Consider the following 21,154-nt stretch of genomic DNA (forward strand, 5'->3'; position numbering starts at 1 on the left):
CGTTTGGAGGTGGCAGAAATGACGAAGGATGATCCGATGTATCTGGAGGTTGGAGGGGTGGTAGGTGAGGACTAGTGGGGTTCTGTCCTGGTGGCGATTGGAGGGGCGGGGTTCAAGGGCGGAGGAACGGGAAGTGGAGGAGATGCGGTGGACAGCATTGTCAACCACTAGTCCTCACCTACCACCCCACCAACCTCCAGATACATCGGATCATCCTTCCTCATTTCCGCCACCTCTAAACGAGACCATGGCAACGCGATGCCTGGAGGAAGAGTGACTCATCTTCTGCCTAGGAACCCTCCAACCACGAGGGTTGAATGCAGATTTCTCCAGCTTTCTCATTTCCCCGCCCCCCCACCTTATCTCAGTCCCAACCCTCAGACTCAGCACCGCCTTCTTGACCTGCAGTCTTCCCAGAGGTCGGGAAGAAGGCCCACTCTCTGGCCTATCACCCTCACCTTAACCTCCTTCCACCCATCGCATTCCCAACGTCCCTCCCCCAAGTCCCTCCTCACTACCTTTTATCTTAGCCTGCTTGGCACACCCTCCTCATTCCTGAAGAAGGGCTTATGCCCAAAACGTCGATTCTCCTTTGATGCTGCCTGACCTGCTGTGCTTTTCCAGCAACACATTTTTAAGCTCTAATTTATCCTCCATCCTACATAGATGTAATCAAAAACTTTGATGCTGGTATGTCTCCTGCTCACTCATCACCCCTGTGCATCCTGACTTACTTTGACTCCTAGCTACCACATGCTGCAAATTTCGATCTCCCATCCTATGAAGTGCCTTTGATCTAAAATCTCTTTCTGGCCTTATCCCTCTGTATCACTGTGATCTCTACAAATTTCTAGTGCAGGAAATCGGGTTAATTAGATCCAGGATTGGTTGAAGGGTGTTTTTGTGACTGGAAGCCTGGGTCTGTTGAGATTCCACAGTGTTCAGTGACGGGGCTCTTGATGTTTGTGGTGTGTATAATGATTTAGACATGAATGTAGGCGGGTTGGTCAGTGAGGTCGTGGGTAATGCAAATATTGGTGGGTGGTAATAGTGAGGAGGATAACCTTAGATTACGGGCATCTGAAAAGAGAAACTACTGGATCAAGATTCATTTAGGGTTTAGCTGAAACTTTAAGCTGTTACCTTAATCTCAACTGTTGTTTTGTAATTTGAACTCCTATTAGTCCAGGCCTGTATAAATTAACCACTTATTCCGCAGTGCAAACTTAGAGAAGTGTTGTCTGCAGCCCAGGAAATACATGTAGTCCACCTGTACTTTAGCTTCTACTAAACATTAATCAACTACTCCATCTTGGTCAGCTCAGCTGATTGCTCACAAATCTTCATTTTAATTGTGCAATAGTTATGAATTGGTTCTGTTCTTTTTGTTTTCTCATCCATCCCAGCTCCTCTTTCCTGAAGGAGATGCATTTCTATGAAGCACAGTCCTTGGACTTGAAACTCCTTTAAACATGCTAAGTTGCTCACTTGAGAATCAAAAACAGGCAATATGACTGTAGGGGAGGGGCATCACCTGAAGGTGACTATTAAAATTCTTCCAAGATTGTGATTCATAATGAGAGTGGCAGCCTGATTCGACTTTTCTCTATCTCTCTCTTGGGGGATTTCTCTCTCAAGATTTCTTAATTTTTTTTTCTTTATCCCTATTTCTCTTGCTTTCTTTATTTTACAGGGCTAACTCTTATTATTTTTCCTGTCCAACCTGCAATCTGCTTATTCAAAAGAGCAGATCAGATATTAAGACTGCCATGTTCTTCTTCGTAGGGCTCTGTTTTGAAAAGTCTTTTTCTGACTGTGTCATTCATCTTAAAAGTAGAGATTCCCTTTCTAATCTAAATCCTTCTCTCTTCTGTTTCAGTGACTGTTGTCACGCTGTCCCGAGTTTATGAGAGCTTGATAGGATCTGTGGTGATATACGTTGTGCCTGCTGATTCCCAGCTTTTTCCGCAAGAGGTCACTGTTTACATTGGGAAACACAGGGCTGCCTTTCTGCGCTCACCTGTGACTAGATCTCATACTGTGGCGGAGGTACTTCAGGACATTGACGACTATGTGGAAGATATCCTGCAAACAATGTCTTTCACTGATGACATGGTGGTTGCAGCATTGTCTAGTCGCTTTCCTTCAGGAACATTTGGCACTGACACCTTCACAGACAGCATGACAGCTTTTAAATCTAGTCTTGGTAAGAATTTTCCCTTTTGTATTGTTTGGTGCTCTGCTTCTCTTCCTATCTCTCCTGAAGTTATGTACTGTCATTGGAAGATAGTTTTATTGTTTGTAACCATGCTCTAGTATCTTGCCTGAGAACGTAATCAGTAGATTTGAGCATAGACACAATGAGAGCAATTTTAAAGTCTTGTGAGATGAACTAACTGTTGAATTCAATGCTGGATGTAAATCCTGCCCAATATTACTCTTTATTTCATATTTTGTAACGTGGTGTTGCACCTAATCCTGTTAGCTTATTAATTGGTAAGTCGGGTTAAAACTCCCCCAGTATCTTAACAAGGACTTTGACTGGGATGTATCACAGCTGAATCCAATCTGCCCTTGCTTGACATTCACATACACAAGCAAACTAGGTACAGAGCAGGAGCCCAAGCTGCTCTCTTTGTGCTCAGGAAGCAGAAAGCAATTGTAGCCTTTCTCCTGAACCAAGCAAGAATAAAACTGCATATGTGCCACCCTCACTTGAGATCCCACAGATGTAACCACATGCATACTGGAACTATGCACAATTTCCCTTGGATTCTCCCCTCTAATCTCTCAACAAATGCTCATAGCTGATGGAGTGATCATTCAGATATCTTACAGCTTAAATATTTTAATATTTATTTCAAAACTTGGTGTAGAGGAGCATTCTGCAAATCGCAGCATTGCTGCATGTATGTTAATCTTGGCTCTGAGAATTGCCCTGCCCTCATCTGTTAAATAATTGCAATGTTCTTCATATTAAATAATTATCAGACCAGGTTTATCAATTAGTGCATAAAGCAGTATTAAATACCCTCAATACCACAATCAGTGTTTGTTTCAATGATGCACATTAGTTTCCATTTTGATGAGCTGTACTCTTTTCAATCTCCATGTAGGATATGAAATCACTTTCAGTTTGTTGAATCCTGATCCCAAATCCCACAACACTTGTTGGGACATTGAACAAGCAGTGAATAATTATGTGCAACCCTTCCTGGACAAGATGTCAGTATTCGCTAACTTTTCTGTTGACTCTCAGGTAAGGTTGAGTTGAAAAGATTGTTTCTGAAACTGAAAGAACTGGGCAGAAGAATGAATCCCTTTCACCAGGACACCATCAAGTGTAAAATAATTAGAGAAGGAAAATAAAATAAATCAACAGGAAAGAGAATTTTACACAGTGCCTCTCATAAGATCAGAACACCCTAAAGCTCACTTGTAGTGAAAGGTTGCAGCCAATTTGCATACAGCACATTGCCACAAGTAGTATTGACGCAGGTGACTAGATTATCTGTTTGATGTGTTGGTTGAGGGATTCCTGTTGGCCAGGATACCAAGGAAACTAACCTGTTATGTGAAGTAATGCTGTGGAACCTGTTACATCCACCTGGGCAGAACCTCAACTAGCATCCCATCCTGAAGACTTTAGACCACAGAAAGTCCAGCACTTACTTAGGACTGATCTGCTGACAGGACAACACTCCTTAAGTATCATCCATCCAATAATGTTGCTCTCTGTCAGTTCAGCAATCCTTCTATACTGACTCTCCTATAGTGCAGTGCTCCCTAAATATTTATCTTGGACAGTTGACCTCAACCAAATATTGCAGACTGGCATATTCCAAGGTTCAGGGGTATGTGCTGGGGGACACAGGAAAGCTTGGGGCAGCTGCCAAAGTAGAATAGAGAAAGTTTATCATCTAAGTTCTTTCTGCCAAAATACAACAAGGGTCCATGCAGTTATCAGATCCTCTCTTTGTCTCAATGTATAAAAATAGTGTCCTGCATGAGTAGGAAATGCCTTTGGTTTTTTAACTCCAGGAACTTCAAATTCCAGTGTTTTTGTTCTTTATATGCAAAGACTGTACAGAACTACTTTAGGTACAATGGGACTGATCCATTGTCTCAGCGTGCTCCTGCCCCACTGAACTCATTTCTACCTACCTCGACCTGTCTTATCCCCCCTAGCCCAGGAGCTCCCCACATATGTTCGAGACACCACCCACGCCCTCCACCTCCTCCAAGGCTACCGTTTCCCTGGCCCCCAATGCCTCATCTCACCATGGATATCCAGTCCCTCTACACCTCCATCCGCCATGACCAGGGCCTCCAAGCCCTCCATTTCTTCCTCTCCCGACGTCCCCAACAGTATCCTTCCACTGACACACTCATTCATCTGGCCGAACTGGTCCTCACCCTTGACAATTTCTCCTTTGAATCCTCCCACTTCCTTCAGTCCAAAGAGGTAGCCATGGGCACCCGCATGGGCCCCAGCTATGCCTGTCTCTTTGTTGGCTACGTAGAACAGTCCATCTTCTGTAATTACACGGGCACCACTCCCCACCTCTTCCTCCGCTACATTGATGACTGCATTGGCGCCACCTCGTGCTCCCGCGAGGTGGTTGAGCAATTCATCAACTTCACCTATACATTCCACCTGACCTTAAATTTACCTGGACCATCTTTGACACCTCCCTCCCTTTCCTGGACCTCTCCATCTCTATTAATGACGACCAACTTGACACCGACTCCCACAGCTACCTGGATTACACCTCTTCCCACCCTACCTCCCCTATTCCCAATTCCTCCGACACGGCCGTATCTGCTCCCAGGAGGACCAGTTCCACCACAGAATACACCAGATGACCTCCTCTTTTAGAGACCGCAATTTCCCTTCCCACGTGGTTAAAGATGGCCTCCAAAGCATCTCGTCCACATCCCGCGCCTCTGCCCTCAGACCCCACCCCTCCAACAGTAACAAGGACAGAACCCCCCTGGTGCTCACCTTCCACCCTATCAACCTTCGCATAAACCAAATCATCTGCTGACATTTCCGCCATCTCCAAACGAACCCCACCACCAGGGATATATTTCCCTCCCCACTCCTTTCCGCCTTCCGCAAAGACCGTTCCCTTCATGTCTACCTGGTCAGGTCCATGCCCCCCAACAACCCACCCTCCCGTCCTGGCAACTTCCCCTGCCACCGCAGGAATTGCAAAACCTGCGCCCACACCTCCTCTCTCACCTCCATCCAAGGCCCTAAAGGAGCCTTCCACATACATCAAAGTTTTACCTGCACATCCACCAATATCATTTATTATATCCGTTGCTCCCAATGCGGTCTCCTCTACATTGGGGAGACTGGACGCCTCCTAGCAGAGCGCTTTAGGGAACATCTCTGGGACACCCGCACCAATCAACCACACCGCCCTGTGGCCCAACATTTCAATTCCCTTTCCCACTCAGCCGAGGACATGGAGGTCCTGGGCCTCCTTCACCGCCGCTCCCTCACCACCCAACGCCTGGAGGAAGAACGACCCTCCTCTCATTTATCTTTCCACCCTTCAGGCACTCTGCCTGTATTCCTGATGAAGGGTTTTTGCCCGAAACGTCGATTTTACTGCTCCTTGGATGCTGCCTGAACTGCTGTGCTTTTCCAGCACCACTCTAATCAGATAATATTTTATAAATAAAGTATCTCTTTGCAATTTTTTTCAGACAGTAGCATTTCTTCAGACTGATTCTCTAACAGAATCCTCTGACGTCATGGTGTTCTGGATTTAGGTTTGCTCGCTGAGCTGCAAGGTTCATTTTCAGACGTTTCGTCACCATACTAGATAACATCTTCTGTGGGCCTCCGGAGAAGCACTGTTGATGATTCCTGCTTTCTATTTATATATTCGGGATTCTTTGGGTTGGTGATGACATTTCCTATGGTGATGTCATTTCCTGTTTTTTTTCTCAGGGGGTGAGAATTCGGGTCCAAGTCAATGTTAACAAACACAGCCACTTGGACCCGATTTCCCAACCCCTGAGAAAAAGAACAGGAAATGACGTCACTATAGGAAATTGCATCAGCACAGGAAATGACATCACCAACTCAAACACACCCAAATATATAAATAGAAAGCAGGAATCATCAGCAGTGCTTCGTCCAGAGGCCCACTGAAGATGTTACCCAGTATGGTGATGAAACGTCTGAAAATGAACCTTCCAGCTCAATAAGCAAACCTACATTCAGAATCTTAACCTGAGCTACAAATCTTCTCAAAACTTGCTATCATGGTGCTCTTTCAGTATTGACTGTCCAAGTGGGCTCCACTCCCTCAGCACACTCTCTCTACCAATTCAGTACTTGCTTAGTATTTTCCTCAGTGCAGTGCTGTCTCAGTACTGATCCTCTGACAGTATGGTACTCCCTGAGTACTGATACTATGACAGTGCAGTGCTCCCTCAGCTCTGACCCTCCAACTGTGCAGTGCTCCTTCAGTACTGACACTAACAGCATGGCGCTCCCTTAGTAGTGTCCCTCTGATAGCATGGTACTCCCTCAGTACTGACCCTCTGACTGTTGCACTCTGTCAACACTGACCTTCTGACAGTACGATGCTTACTCAGCACTACACTGGAGGTGTCAGTGTACATTATTTAACTCTCTCGGCAACTTGCTATTTATCCAAAATCTGTCTGACTCGGCCTTGAAGCTATTTGATGTTCCAGCCTCCACTGTCCTCTTGGCAAGAAATCTCCAAAGAGTAATGACCTTCTGTGAGAAAATATAGCTCTTCATTTGCATCTTAGTTTTCAGACTGTGTTCCCTGTTTCTAGATTCCTCCATGAGGGGAAATGTCCTCCAAGTTTCCACCCTGTTAACCTCCTTCACCATGTTATACATTTCATTATTACATTACATTACAACGCAGACACGGGGAGAACGTGCAAACTCCACACAGTCAGTCGCCTGAGTCGGGAATTGAACCCGGGTCTCAGGCGCTGTGAGGCAGCAGTGCTAACCACTGTGCTACCGTGCTGCCCACTAAGGTCATCTAAGGTCATCTCTCATTTTTCTAAACCCCAATTTCTACACGCCCATCCTGGTCAACCTTTACTTCTGAGCCAACCCTTTCATTCTGGAAATCAACACTGTGAACCTTTTCCTGAATAGTTTCCAATGCAAGAATATTCTTCCTTAAATAGACAGCCTAAATCCGTGTATAGTAGCTCAGATGTAGTCTCACCAGGGCCCTTTGCAGTTGTAGTGAGACTTCCTCCTTTAATACTCTAATCCCCTTGCAATAAAGGTGATGGTCTATTTTCCTTTTACATTAGTGGATGGATTAGGTAGAAGTGCTTCGTGAAACCTGTTGGTAATGGCCTCTATCATTTAAGGTAGGGAAATCGTTTCATAAGTAGGATTTGAACCTGGAAAAAGATCACTGAAGTTGTCCACGTGGCAATTATATCTTTAAGCATTGCCACAGTGAAATTTAGAGTGTTTGGCTGAGTGCATTTTGGATGATTAGCAGCACAGTTAAAATATTGTTACTGATTCTCTGTTATTCCAACCTCTGCCTGAGCTGAGACTCATGACCAACCCCAGCTCTCTCTTTACAGATACTGTATTATGCAGTTCTTGGTGTAACACCACGCTACAATAAGACTTCATCAAGCTTTACTTTGAATGAGGATAGCTTGCCTCATGTGATCAATCCGGTCGAAGCCAAACTGGGTAAGAATCTCCATCTATTGTAGCGATGATTCTACAGTCAAATGGTGAACCAGTCTCATCTCATTATGTCAATCTGGAACATGCTGTGTAATAGGTTCATGATATAGAAGCAGAATTAGGCTATTTGACCCATTGAAAATGCTCCATCATTTGATCATGGCTGATATGCTCCTCACCCCCATTTTCCTGCCTTCTCCCCATAACCTTGCAACCCCATTACCTCTAACTCCTCAAATTTACTCACTGATAGGGCTGTGGAAGCTGATTTGATGGTAATTTTGAAAAGGGAATTGAATTAGTATTTGAAAAGTAACATTTTTCTGGACTGTGATGAAAGAACTGAGAAAATTAGATGAAGCATTTAACACCTTCAAAGAGATGGTATAGGTACAGTGGGCCAAATGGCCTCTGGTTCTGTGACTTACCTGCTGTCACCATGCAGCACTGGTTGTTGCGGTTCCAGGTTTCTAGTATTTATACTTCTCCCTGTGTTTATTTCTGTATTGGCTGAAAATCAGTGTACAACCCAACATTGCAGTATATTGTATGTCAATTCCATCTGAGATATGGTTTTACCAAACCAGTTATCAATCCCTGTAGAGTGAGTGATTGATGCTTATTCCCAAAGTAAATGTAACTTTCAATGTCTTTATTCTTATTGGTTAGCCACCAGATGGAGAAACTTGCCATGAAAATATTTGACAGGCTGCTGTGTCTCTTGACTGTCACAAGGCTCCTGTAGACCTGTGTGTGTGGCATTACTGTCACACTGAATCTGGAAACTGCCCTCTAACTGCCTGGAAGCTGTTGTATCTGTGTATCAGAGTCATAGCTAAAATACAAATTGGGATACCGAGCAATAACTTGCAGAGGTTTACTGTTTAGCATCATTGGTTGATTGTTTTGAATGGGAAGAATTTTCATCATCTGAATCAGAATCATTTGGTGCTGTCACTGCTGTAGCTGTTGCTGTGGAGGGGTTGCAACAGCAACAGCTGGACATTAAGTGGTTGCATAGAAAACTGGAATTCTTAATTTCTTGCTGTGCACAACCTGAAGTTTCTAATATCGTGTTGGTCAAGAATTTGGGTGCTGAGTTTATGAAGGGCACTTCCTGTAGTGTCTTTTGTACATGTCATTGCCAGTGACTCCTAGATTGGTTTCGGCACCTTCCTCATTTACCTTCCCTATCCAATTGTACTTGGTTCTGAGGCTGAGTCATGCTGTTGTGGGGAGGCAATGAGCAGAGGGCCGTGTGCCGCAGGGGGCTTGCTCTTTATGAAAATGATTATAATTTAGGATGCAGCTCAGTTACAGATATTGTGTGGCTTACATAGAAATGGGAAAGAGAGATAACTAGGGAAAACACTTCAAGGTTGCTTACATAACAGAAGTATTGCTGGAATACAGCCTTGGTTTGTGGCTGAGTTAACAAAGTATGTGGATTAGTAAAGAAACACATTTAGTGTAATTGAATTCAGTGGGGACATAGAGCCTGCATGGAATAAATGAGTTCACATCTCTTGTGTAAACTCTTTTTGCTGCTTGGATACATGTCAAACATTTTATTTTAAGCAACTGCTTTTTTTAAAAGAGAAGAAACTCTTTGAGCAACATGTACCATGTGCAGTAATTCCAGCCCCACTTTGGATGTGTTCACTGTGTGTCTTGCCCCAGTGGCTAGGCTGGGCACAGCAGGCCTGCTTCTCCTCAGTAGAAGGCTGTTCAGTCTCTCTAATTTGTTCTGGCATTCAGAGAGATCATGTCTGATATTTAACCTAGCTCCATTTACCCTCCTTGACTTTGTTTTCTTTTATACCTTTGTCTATTAAAAATCACAACAAAGAAAAGTACATCCAGAGTATGGAAAACAAATTCTCGAGTGCTGCCAAAATTCTTGGTCCACAAATTACTGTCTCCAAAACAATGCTTATGTTTCAGCCAGCACCAGACACCCTCTGTACAGTGTTAGACATACGAGTTTTTAAACAGACCACTATCCCCCGGTTGACTTAGGTCAAGACTTTCCGAAACTTGGAAGAGTTTTATTGTAAATCTACAATTTAGCACAAACACCTCCCTTCTGGATCTGTTTCTGTCCAGAAGTCAACTCCCCACTGCACCAGAGCCTAATTTTATTTGTAAACCCTTCACAAATCAACCAATTAAATAACTGCATGATTAAACGGATTTTAAAATATTTTCTAATTAACTTGTTATTACATTGGAGGAAGTGGGACTTGGGCCCTGGCTGATGGTCCAGAGGCAGGGACACTGCCACTGCACCACAACAGCACAGTTGATTAGTCCAGTATTTGGTGAGGCATTGAGCAAATCAAAGCACAGGCTTTTCATTTCAATCTCCAGGCTCTGCTTGTTAGGACTTTGCGGAGACTATAGTCTTGAGAAGGAGGAATTAGGCAAAGCTGCTGCTTCTGATCACTGTCCTGTGCATTCCTGCTGGAAAATGCGTTTCAGTGAATATTTGAAAGGGGAGGTAATGGCCTAGTAGTATTACCACTGGACTATGAATCCAGGAACTCAGCTAATGGTTTGGTGATCCGGTTTCAAATCCCGCCACAGCAGATGGTGAAATTTGCATTCAATAAAGAATCTGAACTTAAGGATCTAATGATGACCATGAAGCCATTGTTGATTGTCGGAAGTACCGATCTGAATTCACTAATCTCCTTTAGGGAATGAAATCTGTCATCCTTACCTGGTCTGGCCTACATCTGTCTCCAGACCCACAGCAACTTTGAGTCTTAACTGCTCTCTAGGCAATTATGGCTGGGAAATAAATGCTTGCCTAGCCAGACATACCTGCATCCCATGAGTGAATTAAAAAAAATGCTTCGTATTGATGTCTTGCATTACTCATTATGCAGACAGGCACTGTTTCAAGTTGGACAGGCAGGCCAATGAACAAGGAAGGTATGTGACATCCATTAAAGTAAAAGCAAAATGTTGCTGACAATCTGAAATAAAAACAGTGCAGGAAATTTTCAATATGTCTTGCATAGTCTATGGGGAGAGAAACAAAATTCATGTTTCAAGTTTCATATGACTTTTCTGTATTGCAGCACTTTCTTTGGACTCTGAACATGTATTCTGTTTCTCTCCCCTCAGAGATGCTACCAGACCTTATGATTTTTTTTTTCACCCAGCTCTTTGTTTTATACCTTAAAATTAAATTCAGTCTCAGGGTAGAACCTAGTGACATAGCTGTGATGGGAGGAATGTCCTGGTACTCAAGCCCCACAATTCTGTCTCATCATTAGAGTAAATGTTTTGGTTCAATCTCCAAAACTGCCAATGTTTCTTTTTTGTACTATTATCCAAAATAACAGACTTTCACCAGATCCCAAATTCTTTTAACTCATGCCCCATCTCTGTGCCAATGTGTCCACCAACATTTGCCAGCTTTGACCTTGTCGGCCCTAGATCTACAGAAGAACCTTGTGGGTTAAGTTGGTGCTGCATCCACCTCCAGTTAAGCTTGTTCAACAATTACTATCTGATTATTGCTGGTGGCTTTGTGAATATTAATCCTCTGCCAGACGTAAACTCATGAATAAATTGATTGGAGTTGGGACTGAATGAGTCGTGTGTAAACCACTATCTTTGGAATCTCGAGACTATGTTATGCAATGTTGCAAAAATAAACTGACTGCAGGAGTTTTCATCCAAGCCAGAATGTGTTTTTGTTTTAAGAAAGAGAGAATTTGTAGTTTTATGGATATAATTTTTATAATTTCAGAGTCTCAGCATGTTATATAGTGATGTGTAGTCAATGATGCACTTTCAGGCGTCGTCATTGTTGCAATGCAGGGAAATGTTTAATTCCTGAAGCCTGGCTTCAGTGTTTATGTAAATACAGAGGTCAAAGCTGCTAAGTGCATGATACAGTGTGTGACATCTGCTGAACCTTGGATTGGAGTTGAGGTACTAATAGGACATGAGATCCTAGTCTACAGGTAGGTGGAGAATGATTCACTCTGGACTGAATTCTCTCAAAGTAGGTAGTGTAGAGGTAGCTTTATCAAGTATTTAATCCCATGCAGTACCTGTCCTGGGAGTGTTTGATAGAGACAATGGGATGGAACTTTAACCTGTATCTTTAAGAAACGCAAAAGAACTGTGAATGCTATAAATCAGAAACAAAAACAGAAATTGTTGGAAAAACTCAGCATTGTCCGGCAGTATCTGTTGAGAGAAATCATAGTTAATGTTCAGGTCCGGTGATCCTCCTTCAGAACTGGGTGAAGAAATTTCTCCATCTTCATGGTTTACATTGTAACCTTGGACTGTGGCCCCTGGTTCTGTAATCCCCCATCATTGGAACTCTCTTCATACATCAGTCCCGCTATCCCAGGAATCAGTCTGATAAACTTTCACTGTACTCCCTCAAAAGCAACAATGTCCTTCCTCAGATAATGACATCAAAGCTGCATGCAATATACCAGTTGTGGTTTCACTAAGGCCCTGTATAATTGCAGCAAGACATCCCTGCCCTGTACTCGAATCATCCTTCTATGAAGATCAGTGAACCATTTGCCTTCTTTACCAAATCTATGCTTACCTTCAGCAGCCGGTGTGCAAGAACACCCTGATCTCATTGCGAATTTCCCTATCTTAATTTATAACCATTTAGATGATAATCTGCTCTCTTGTTTTTGCTGCCAAAGCAATAACCTTATTTATCCACAATATATTTCTCAGTTTGTCCAATTTACAATGAAGCATCTCTGCATCCTCCTCACGGTTCACCCTCCCACCCAGATTTGTGTCGTCTGCAAATTTGGTGATATTATTTAGCTTTATCATCTAAATTATAAATATTTATTGTGAATAGCTGTGGTCCTGCAATATTGATTGCCCTCGAAATAAAAACCATTTATTCCTATTTTCTGTTTCCTGTTTGCCAACCAGTTCACTATCCATCTCAATACACTACCCTAATCCCACATGCTTTAAGTTTACACACTAATCTTTTGTATCAGACTTGTTGAAAACCTTTCAACAGTTCAAATAAACCATACCCACCAGCTCCTCTTCATAAATTCTAAGAGTTAAATCCTCAAAGAATTCTAATAACTAGCCATTTGGATACAGAACTGGCTCAAAAGTAGAAGACAGAGGGTGGTGGTGGAGGGTTGTTTTTCAGACTGGAGGCCTGTGACCAGTGGAGTACCACAAGGATCGGTGCTGGGTCCTCTACTTTTTGTCATTTACATAAATCACTTGGATGCGAGCATAAGAGGTACAATTAGTAAATTTGCAGATGACACCAAAATTGGAGGTGTAGTGGACAGCGAAGTGGGTTACCTCAGATTAGATTAGATTACGGGAATTGAACCCGGGTCTCTGGCGCTGTGAGGCAGCAGTGCTAACCACCATGCCGCCCACTCACAACAGGATCTGGACCAAATTACAACAGGATCTGGACCAGATAGGCCAATGGGCTGAGATGTGGCAGGTGGAGTTTAATTCAGATAAATGCGAGGTGCTGCATTTTGGGGAGGCAAATTTTAGTAGGACTTATACACTTAATGGTAAGGTCCTAGGGAGTGTTGCTGAACAAAGAGACCTTGGTGTGCAGGTTCATAGCTCCTTGAAAGTGGAGTCGCAGGTAGACAGGATAGTGAAGAAGGCGTTTGGTATGCTTTCCTTTATTGGTCAGAGTATTGAGTACAGGAGTTGGGAGGTCATGTTGCGGTTGTACAGGACATTGGTTAGGCCACTGTTGGAATATTGCGTGCAATTCTGGTTTCCTTCCTATCGGAAAGATGTTGTGAAACTTGAAAGAGTTCACAAAGGATTTACAAGGATGTTGCTAGAGTTGGAGAATTTGAGCTATAGGGTGAGGCTGAACAGGCTGGGGCTGTTTTCCCTGGAACGTCGGAGGCTGAGGGGTGACCTTATAGAGGTTTACAAAATTATGAGGGGCATGGATAGGGTAAATAGGCAAAGTCTTATCCCTGGTGTCGTGGAGTCCAGAGCTAGAGTGGCATAGGTTTAGGGTGAGAGGGGAAAGATATAAAAGAGACCTAAGGGGCAACCGTTTCACACAGAGGGCTATGTGTACGGAATGAGTTGCCAGAGGAAGTGGTGGAGGCTGGTACAATTGCAACATTTAAGAGGCATTTGGATAGGTATGTGAATAGGAAGGGTTTGCAGGGATATGGGCCGGGTGCTGGCAGATGGGACTAGTTTGGGTTGGAATATCTGGTCGGCATGGACGGGTTGGACCGAAGGGTCTGTTTCCATGCTGTACAGCTCTATGACTCTAATAGATTTGTCAGCCATGACTTCCTTTGTGTAAATCTATGCTGACTGTCTGATCCTGCCACTGTTTTCCAACTGCTCAGTTATTAAATCTTTTATAATGGACTCTATCATTTTTCTCACCACTAATGACAGGCTGGCTGGTTTTCTCCCTGTCAGCCGCCTTAAACAGAGGGGCTACCTTAGCTACCCTCAAATCTGTAGGAGTTGTTCCAGACTCTCTTGAATCTTGGAAGATGACCGCTAATGCATCCACCATTTCTATGGCACTTTCTTTTTCAGTACTTTGGATGTAGAAGAAGTTTGGAGAAAGCTAAAAGCTGTCTTTTCAAATATTTATCCCTAAGTCAACATAACATTTTCTTTAAAATACAGGAGATCTGGTAATTTTGTTCATTTGTGTTTGTGGGATCTTCATATTCACTGATTGCTGCATGTCCTACATTGCAACAGTAACTAAAATTACAATGTATCTAATTGACTGTGAAGCACTTTAAGATATTCTACCTTTCATGATCTCAACATACGAGTTCTGTCTGTTTCTCTGTCATGCTTTCTCTTTTCTCTTTTTTTCCTTTTCTCCCTTCTTCCTTCCCTTTAGATCCTTCCTCTGAAATTCTTCCCTTCTGACTGAGGAAAATGAATAGACATCAGTTTTCTCTCTCAGAAAGAGGTGCATGTAATCAAATCCTCCAGATTCCTAAAAGTGTGCATTGAATATTAAAATGTAATCATTTTGAAGGGAAGAAAATTACAATATATTAACATAAGAGGATTTTGGCTAGGATGTACACTGTACATGGAGGGAAGGCTGGAGTCAGTGGTGAGGACAGGATGGCTACCAAACCCACATGAAATTCAACTTATTTTGTTTTGTTCCTAGGGTCTAACGTTGCTTCAAGCTACCCTGTTTTAAATTTTCTTCTTTACGTTCCTGAATATTCACATTCTCCACTGTATATCCGTGACAGCGATGGATCTCCCGTTGAATCAAACACTTTTCACAGCTCCCGCTGGGGAGGAATCATGGTAATGACAGAATATCCTTGAAAGAAAAATATTCTTGTATTTATCAAGCTGTATTCCAACCAGTGTTTGACAAACAAACATCCTGAAGTGTGATAATTGTCTTATGTAGCATCATGCGGCACACATGCAAGTTCCTACCAAGTGGTAAGGAGAGGAGTAAACTGTTTCTTTTATAATGGTTAGCTTAGGGAGAAATATTGGTTAGGACACCAGAAAAACTGTCATGGGTCTTTGACTGTTTCGGAGATTAAGTGAATGTTACACTGGTCTGAATCAAGTGTCACATTGGATGAATGGTATTGCTGACTGTACCTCACACACTCTGTGCTAGGTTGGGTATCACTCTAGATTATAAATTTACATCCTGTTTTCAAATTAAGTTAGTGGTTTTGGCTACTTAGTTCTTGCCAATCATCGCTAGACCCATCATTAATCAGAGCTGAAGCTTAGTGGGATGGAGAACTGCAAAATGTATGAAAAGACACAACAGAAAATGCTAAAATTAAATGGGAATGTCAAAGATTATGTAAAATAGTTTAGTCAATTTGGAAAGAAAATTCCTTTCCGACTTGTGTCAGGATGTTGCCATTATGAAGTGCAAACCCATCTGCTTTCTGTACCCAGGGATATTGGTTGCAGCCAGATAATTATCTAGTTTCTGTTTGAACCATTGCTATGAATCCAGATTCAGCAGTCACCCTGGTCTCTATAGGAGGAAAAAACCTTAAGACCTAATGTAGTGTATCTAAACACAGTTTAAAACCTCTCATGGTCCCTAACCTCTCAAGCTTAAAATGTCTACCTCCACAGATGCATTTAGCCCATCAAATTAAGTCACCCCAAAGTTTATTTCTCTAAGCTCTTGGAAGCTAAAGATCAGTTTAGAAAATATTTAAAACTAGTCTACTAATGCCAATACCAGCCTTTTAATCTTTACCTTTTTTTTTGTTACTTGTGCATGCAGTGAGTGCAGTGCTGTCTTTTTAGCGTCTTTCTCTACCCATATAGAATGTCCAACTGCTCATTGTTGTCACTGACCCATATAATTAGCCCTAAATGGAAAACCTATCAACAGACAGTCTCTGGGCAAAATTGCCCTGAGCGAACACGTGCACACATAATGACACATGCACAGACGCACACACCTGATAAATCCAGCAGTCCTCCCCCACTGTTTGAACAAGGCAACATTGTTTGTGCAACTCACAATGGGACGTCGCAAAATAGGGTGTAGGCCATTCATCCCCTTGAGTCTGTGCCATCATTCAATGAGATCGTTGCTGACCCATGCCAGTAATGAGTTTCAGCAATTTGTTTTAAAACTGCAATGTCACCTTCCAAATGTTCTCGCTGAGAATCGTGTTGGGGGAGTGGGGGACGCTTCATAGATATTAGTTGGTCTACAGTCCAAGCTGTTCTTCCAACAAGTCTTAATGTCAACAGATTATTTGACCTTGAAGGTCATCACATTCAAGCCCAAATTCTGTTCTCTTCTGTCCTATCCACAGTGATACACTTGCCAGCTGGCATCATTAAGTCTTTAGCAGAAATCATGGCTGATACCCACTTGCCTCTAGCCTGGAACCACAGTAACCAGTTTTGACTTGCCCGCCTCTTCATTGCAGTTGAGGATGGAATTGGCTTTTTTTGCTAACTGGCCCATTTGTGAACTTGGGCCAATATTTTCGGAGAAATTGCCCTGTGATCTTTTGCTTTATGTAATACTAGTATGTGAGTAGGCCATTCAGCTTGTTGATCTTGCTCCACCATTCAATTAGATGATGTTTGATCATCAACTTTTACGCCAATTTCCCATACTATCTCCATGCCATTGATGTTATTCGTCTTTATAAATCTAGTGACTTCTATTTATAAAATGCTTAGTGATTTTACTTCCACAGTACTCTGGGTAGAGAATTCCAAAGATTGACCATCCTATAAGTGAGAACATTCCTCCTCATCTTAATCAAAAATGGCCAACCCCTTATTTTGAGTTTTTATCCCCTGGTTATGGACTTGCCAGCCAGCAACAACATTCTATTGATATCTACTTTGTCATCCCCTGGTAAAACTTTGTAACTTTCAAAGTGAACTCTCTTATTCTTCAAATCTCTACAAAATAAGATTTAGCTTTTTCAGTCTGTCTTCCTAAGACAATGCCAGAGATTAATTTGGTGACTTCTGATGCACTCCCTGTAGAGAAAGTATATCTTTCCTTAGTTCAGGAGACCAAAATTGAGTACTGCTGGTGAGATCTCAGCAAGACATCTTCACTTGTGTATGTAAATCCACATATGTTGAACATGTTGTTTACCTTCCTAACTGGTTGTTGTGCTGCATGTTGGCTTTCACTGACTATGAAGAAGGACACCCAGTCCAGGATTCTCTGAAGCATCCTTGCATAATAATTTATATTTTCACCTCATTTTGTGTCATCAAGTTTGGGAATATTACATTTAGCCCCTAAATTATTATCCTTTGTGTAGGTTGTGAACAACACTGATCTTTGCAGTAGACAAAAAGTGTGACACTGGAAAACTACAGCTGGTCAGGCAGCATCAGAAGATCAGGAGAGTCAATATTGCGAGCATAGGCTCTTCATTAGGGATGTGATCTTTGCTGTACCCCATTAGTAATAGTTTATTCCTAGTTTATTTTGTCCATTAATCAATTCTCAAACTGATGTAGTATATTACTAATATAATACTAAACCCATGCTCTATTTGCTAACAACCTCTGTTACTTCTCAATAGCCTTCTGAAAATCAAACTACACCACATCTACTGGTTCTTCTTTATCTGTGCTGAAATAATATCCGCAAAAACCTGTCAACGTGATTTCCTTTTCATAAATCCATGTTGACTATCCTCAATCACATCAATATTTTTCTATTTTTTATCTCCTTTTTTTATTCATTTATGGGATGTGGGTGCCGCTGGCCATGTCAGCATTTATTACCCATCCCTAATTGCCTAATTAAATGTTAACCACAATGTTGTGGGTCTGGAGTCAAATGTAGGCCAGACCAGTTAAGGAAGGCAGATTCCTTCCCTAAAGGACATTACTGAACCTGATGGGTTTTTTTTCTGACAATTGATAATGGTTTCATGGTTATCATTAGACTATAAATTCCAGATACTTATTGAATTCAAATTCCACTCTCTGCCATAGCAGGATTTGAACTCAGGTACCCAGAACATTACCAAGATATCTAGAGTAGAACATTACAGCACAGTGCAAGCTCTTCAGCCCTCGATACTGCGCTGATCTGTGAAACTAATCTGAAGCCCATCTAACCTACACTATTCCATTATCATCCATATGTTTATCCAATGAAATTAATAATCTAGTGATCATACCACTAGGTCGTCACCTCCCCTGAAGCCAATATGTGTGCGCTTCTCAATTCCACTCCCATTATCTCTCTTCTTAAAAAGTGGGTTACTTATCCAGTCTGCAGGAGCCTTTTTAATGTTGAATGAGTTAGCTGTTGACACAGCTTTCCTTACAACCAGCATCCTTTATTGAGTTGCTATCATTCCGAACTATCTCTTTTCTGTAACATTCTTAGCATTGGTCCCCATGGCATCAACCTGAAGATTTGGCAATGCATAATGTGCATGCCTGCACCTCCAAAGGAATGCATTAGTCTCAAGGAGTTCACTGCAATCCTAATTTTATAGATAGCAACTTCAAAGCAGCATCCATAGCGACATCTGTTGCCCGTCGTTCTAGCAACAGTATCCATAGCAACATAGCTTCTCAACCACTCCTTAGTGCTTGTCTTTGCACATCACTGCTGAAAATAGCATAATGTTTAATTTCCTGTTTTTCTAAAGAGGATTTCCATGTAGGCAGATTTCATAAGTCTGTGGTGATTTACTGTATCTAGTATTTGACCCACTCTAACAAACTGAATTTATAACAGTAGTTTTATAGATTTCATACTGATATCATGAATGACACCAAAATAAATAACAAAAAGAACAATTTTTTTGCAAATAAGTAGTGAGAAATCAATTTACTGTTAACTCTTTCTGCCCGAGTATTCTCCTCTTGTGTTTTGAGTGTGTGTGTCTTATTCTTTCTCTGGCTGTTTGTCTTGCAGTGACCCTTGTTTTTCATCAGCAATAAGTACACTATCCAATTTTAATTTCATCACAGTGAAAAGAAAGCTCATTTTGCTGAAAACAACACTCATTGCATTATTGTAGCACACAACCTGTTGGGGCGTCAAAACTATAGGATCCCTTTGTGTTAACACAGGACCTTTTTTTCTTTAGTTGATTGTTATCTTGGAATACTCTTGTTCCTTACAAATTAGCACGTGCCTTTACTTACCGCGATAATCATGAAGAGCCTAGGGGATCAATCAGAAGACTATCGTTATTATATACCAGCTTGAGCTTTTCTGAGTTTCTTGACTCTGGAAGTTGGAAGGATAACCACAGACTATTGTGGCTAAGCATACAAACCAGGCCTAGTACTACAAAGCAAGAGTAACCAGTAATTACATATTGAGCTACACAGCCCCACTTATATACAAAAATCATAAAATCACTCCTGCACTTGAAATTAGGTCTGAAATAAGCTTTTTGGTTAATCTTATGTGGTGGCTAGCTGTTAATCTACCATGTAGCCTATGAACCACTACATCACTGTTACCATAACATCAAAACATTGTACAGGACTTCCAAAAACCTTTTGAAGATAAACTGAAGCTGAGGAAATTAAACATGTATCTTTCCAACTTGACAGTTTTACATTCCATAATGTTACAAAATTTGAGGCTTCCTGTTTGTGCTGAACCTGCTTCCTAAGTTGTTGCAACATTGTTGCCATCATTGCTTGATTGCCAGTTTTACCTTGCGTTTCATGTTGTAGAAACATTTAAAAATGACGGGCAGGGAAAGATGCACTGATGCATCAAGCTTGTCCCCCATTCCTGATGGTCAGAGTACTGGAGACACTTTCAAACACCCCAACCACTTCCATCATGTGATCAGCTGGGAGATACAAGAAAAGGCGATAAGATCAACCCAAGCTCAAGGAAATTATGTGTTTGGGAAGTTCCCCTCTAACCCCCTCAACTGATTGAAATCAGTCCGAGAGATCAGACGGACCAAGTGTCCATTATGCTTTACTCTAAGACTTCTGGAAGTTGGTGTTCCAAAGATGCACTTGCCTCCACCACTGAATGGGCAATGTGTGTTTCAAAGATTCATGACTCTGAGAGAAAATAAAATGGGAGACCCCTTATTATCACATCATGTCCCCTAGTTCCATTAATCTTTGATTAATGCTTCTCAGTTGCTGGAGTTGAACCAAGAATTGATGCAGGCAATTGCATGGAATCTACATTTCTACCGGCAGACAGGATGAAGCAGTTGAAGCTCAACTCAGGAATGAATTGGTTGCTGAGGTTTTGCTTTACGTGATTCAGCCTGATCAAGTGGCTGGTTTAAGGCAAAGCTTTTGTTTGTACAGTGCCTTTTATAATCTCAGAGCATTCCAAAGTACTTCACAGCCGGCTAAGTGTGTTATTCAAAAAGTATAGTCAATGTGGTCACAGACATAGAACAAAGAAGAATACAGCGCAGTACAGGCCCTTTGGCCCTCGACATTGCGCCGATCCAAGCCCACCTAACCTACACTAGCCCACTATCCTCCATATGCCTATCCAATGCCTGCTTAAATGCCCATAAAGAGGGAGAGTCCACCACTGCTACTGGCAGGGCATTCCATGAACTCACAAGTGAAGAACCAACCCCTAACATCTGTCCTATACCTACCAGCCCTTAATTTAAAGCTATGCCTCCTCGTAATAGCTGACTCCATACGTGGAAAAAGGTTCTCACGGTCAACCCTATCTAAACCCCTACACATCTTGTACACCTCTATCAAGTCACCCCTAAACCTTCTTTTCTCCAATGAAAACAGCCCCAAGTGCCTCAGCCTTTCCTCATACGATCTTCCTACCATGTCAGGCAATATCCTTAAGGAATTCAATAAGGTTTGTGAGGCACTACCTGCCCTTCTCTGCACCCGTTCCAGTGCCTCCACATCCTTCCTATAGTATGGCGACTAAAACTGCACACAATACTCCAG

The 21,154-nt window shown here is 42.1% G+C and overlaps 1 protein-coding gene across 1 annotated transcript in view; it reads left to right on the top strand.

The window, feature by feature from the left end:
* The window catches only part of pigs (phosphatidylinositol glycan anchor biosynthesis, class S), a 49,428-nt gene that overhangs the window by 18,566 nt on the left and 9,708 nt on the right, over positions 1-21,154 (top strand). Inside the window, exons 5-8 of the mRNA XM_043718089.1 lie at positions 1,880-2,206; positions 3,117-3,259; positions 7,615-7,729; positions 14,901-15,046. Of these exons, the coding sequence (XP_043574024.1) occupies positions 1,880-2,206; positions 3,117-3,259; positions 7,615-7,729; positions 14,901-15,046 (731 nt within the window). The remainder of the gene's footprint in view (positions 1-1,879; positions 2,207-3,116; positions 3,260-7,614; positions 7,730-14,900; positions 15,047-21,154) is intronic.

This window comes from Chiloscyllium plagiosum, chromosome 28, assembly GCF_004010195.1.
Source record: "Chiloscyllium plagiosum isolate BGI_BamShark_2017 chromosome 28, ASM401019v2, whole genome shotgun sequence".
NCBI lineage: Eukaryota > Metazoa > Chordata > Chondrichthyes > Orectolobiformes > Hemiscylliidae > Chiloscyllium > Chiloscyllium plagiosum.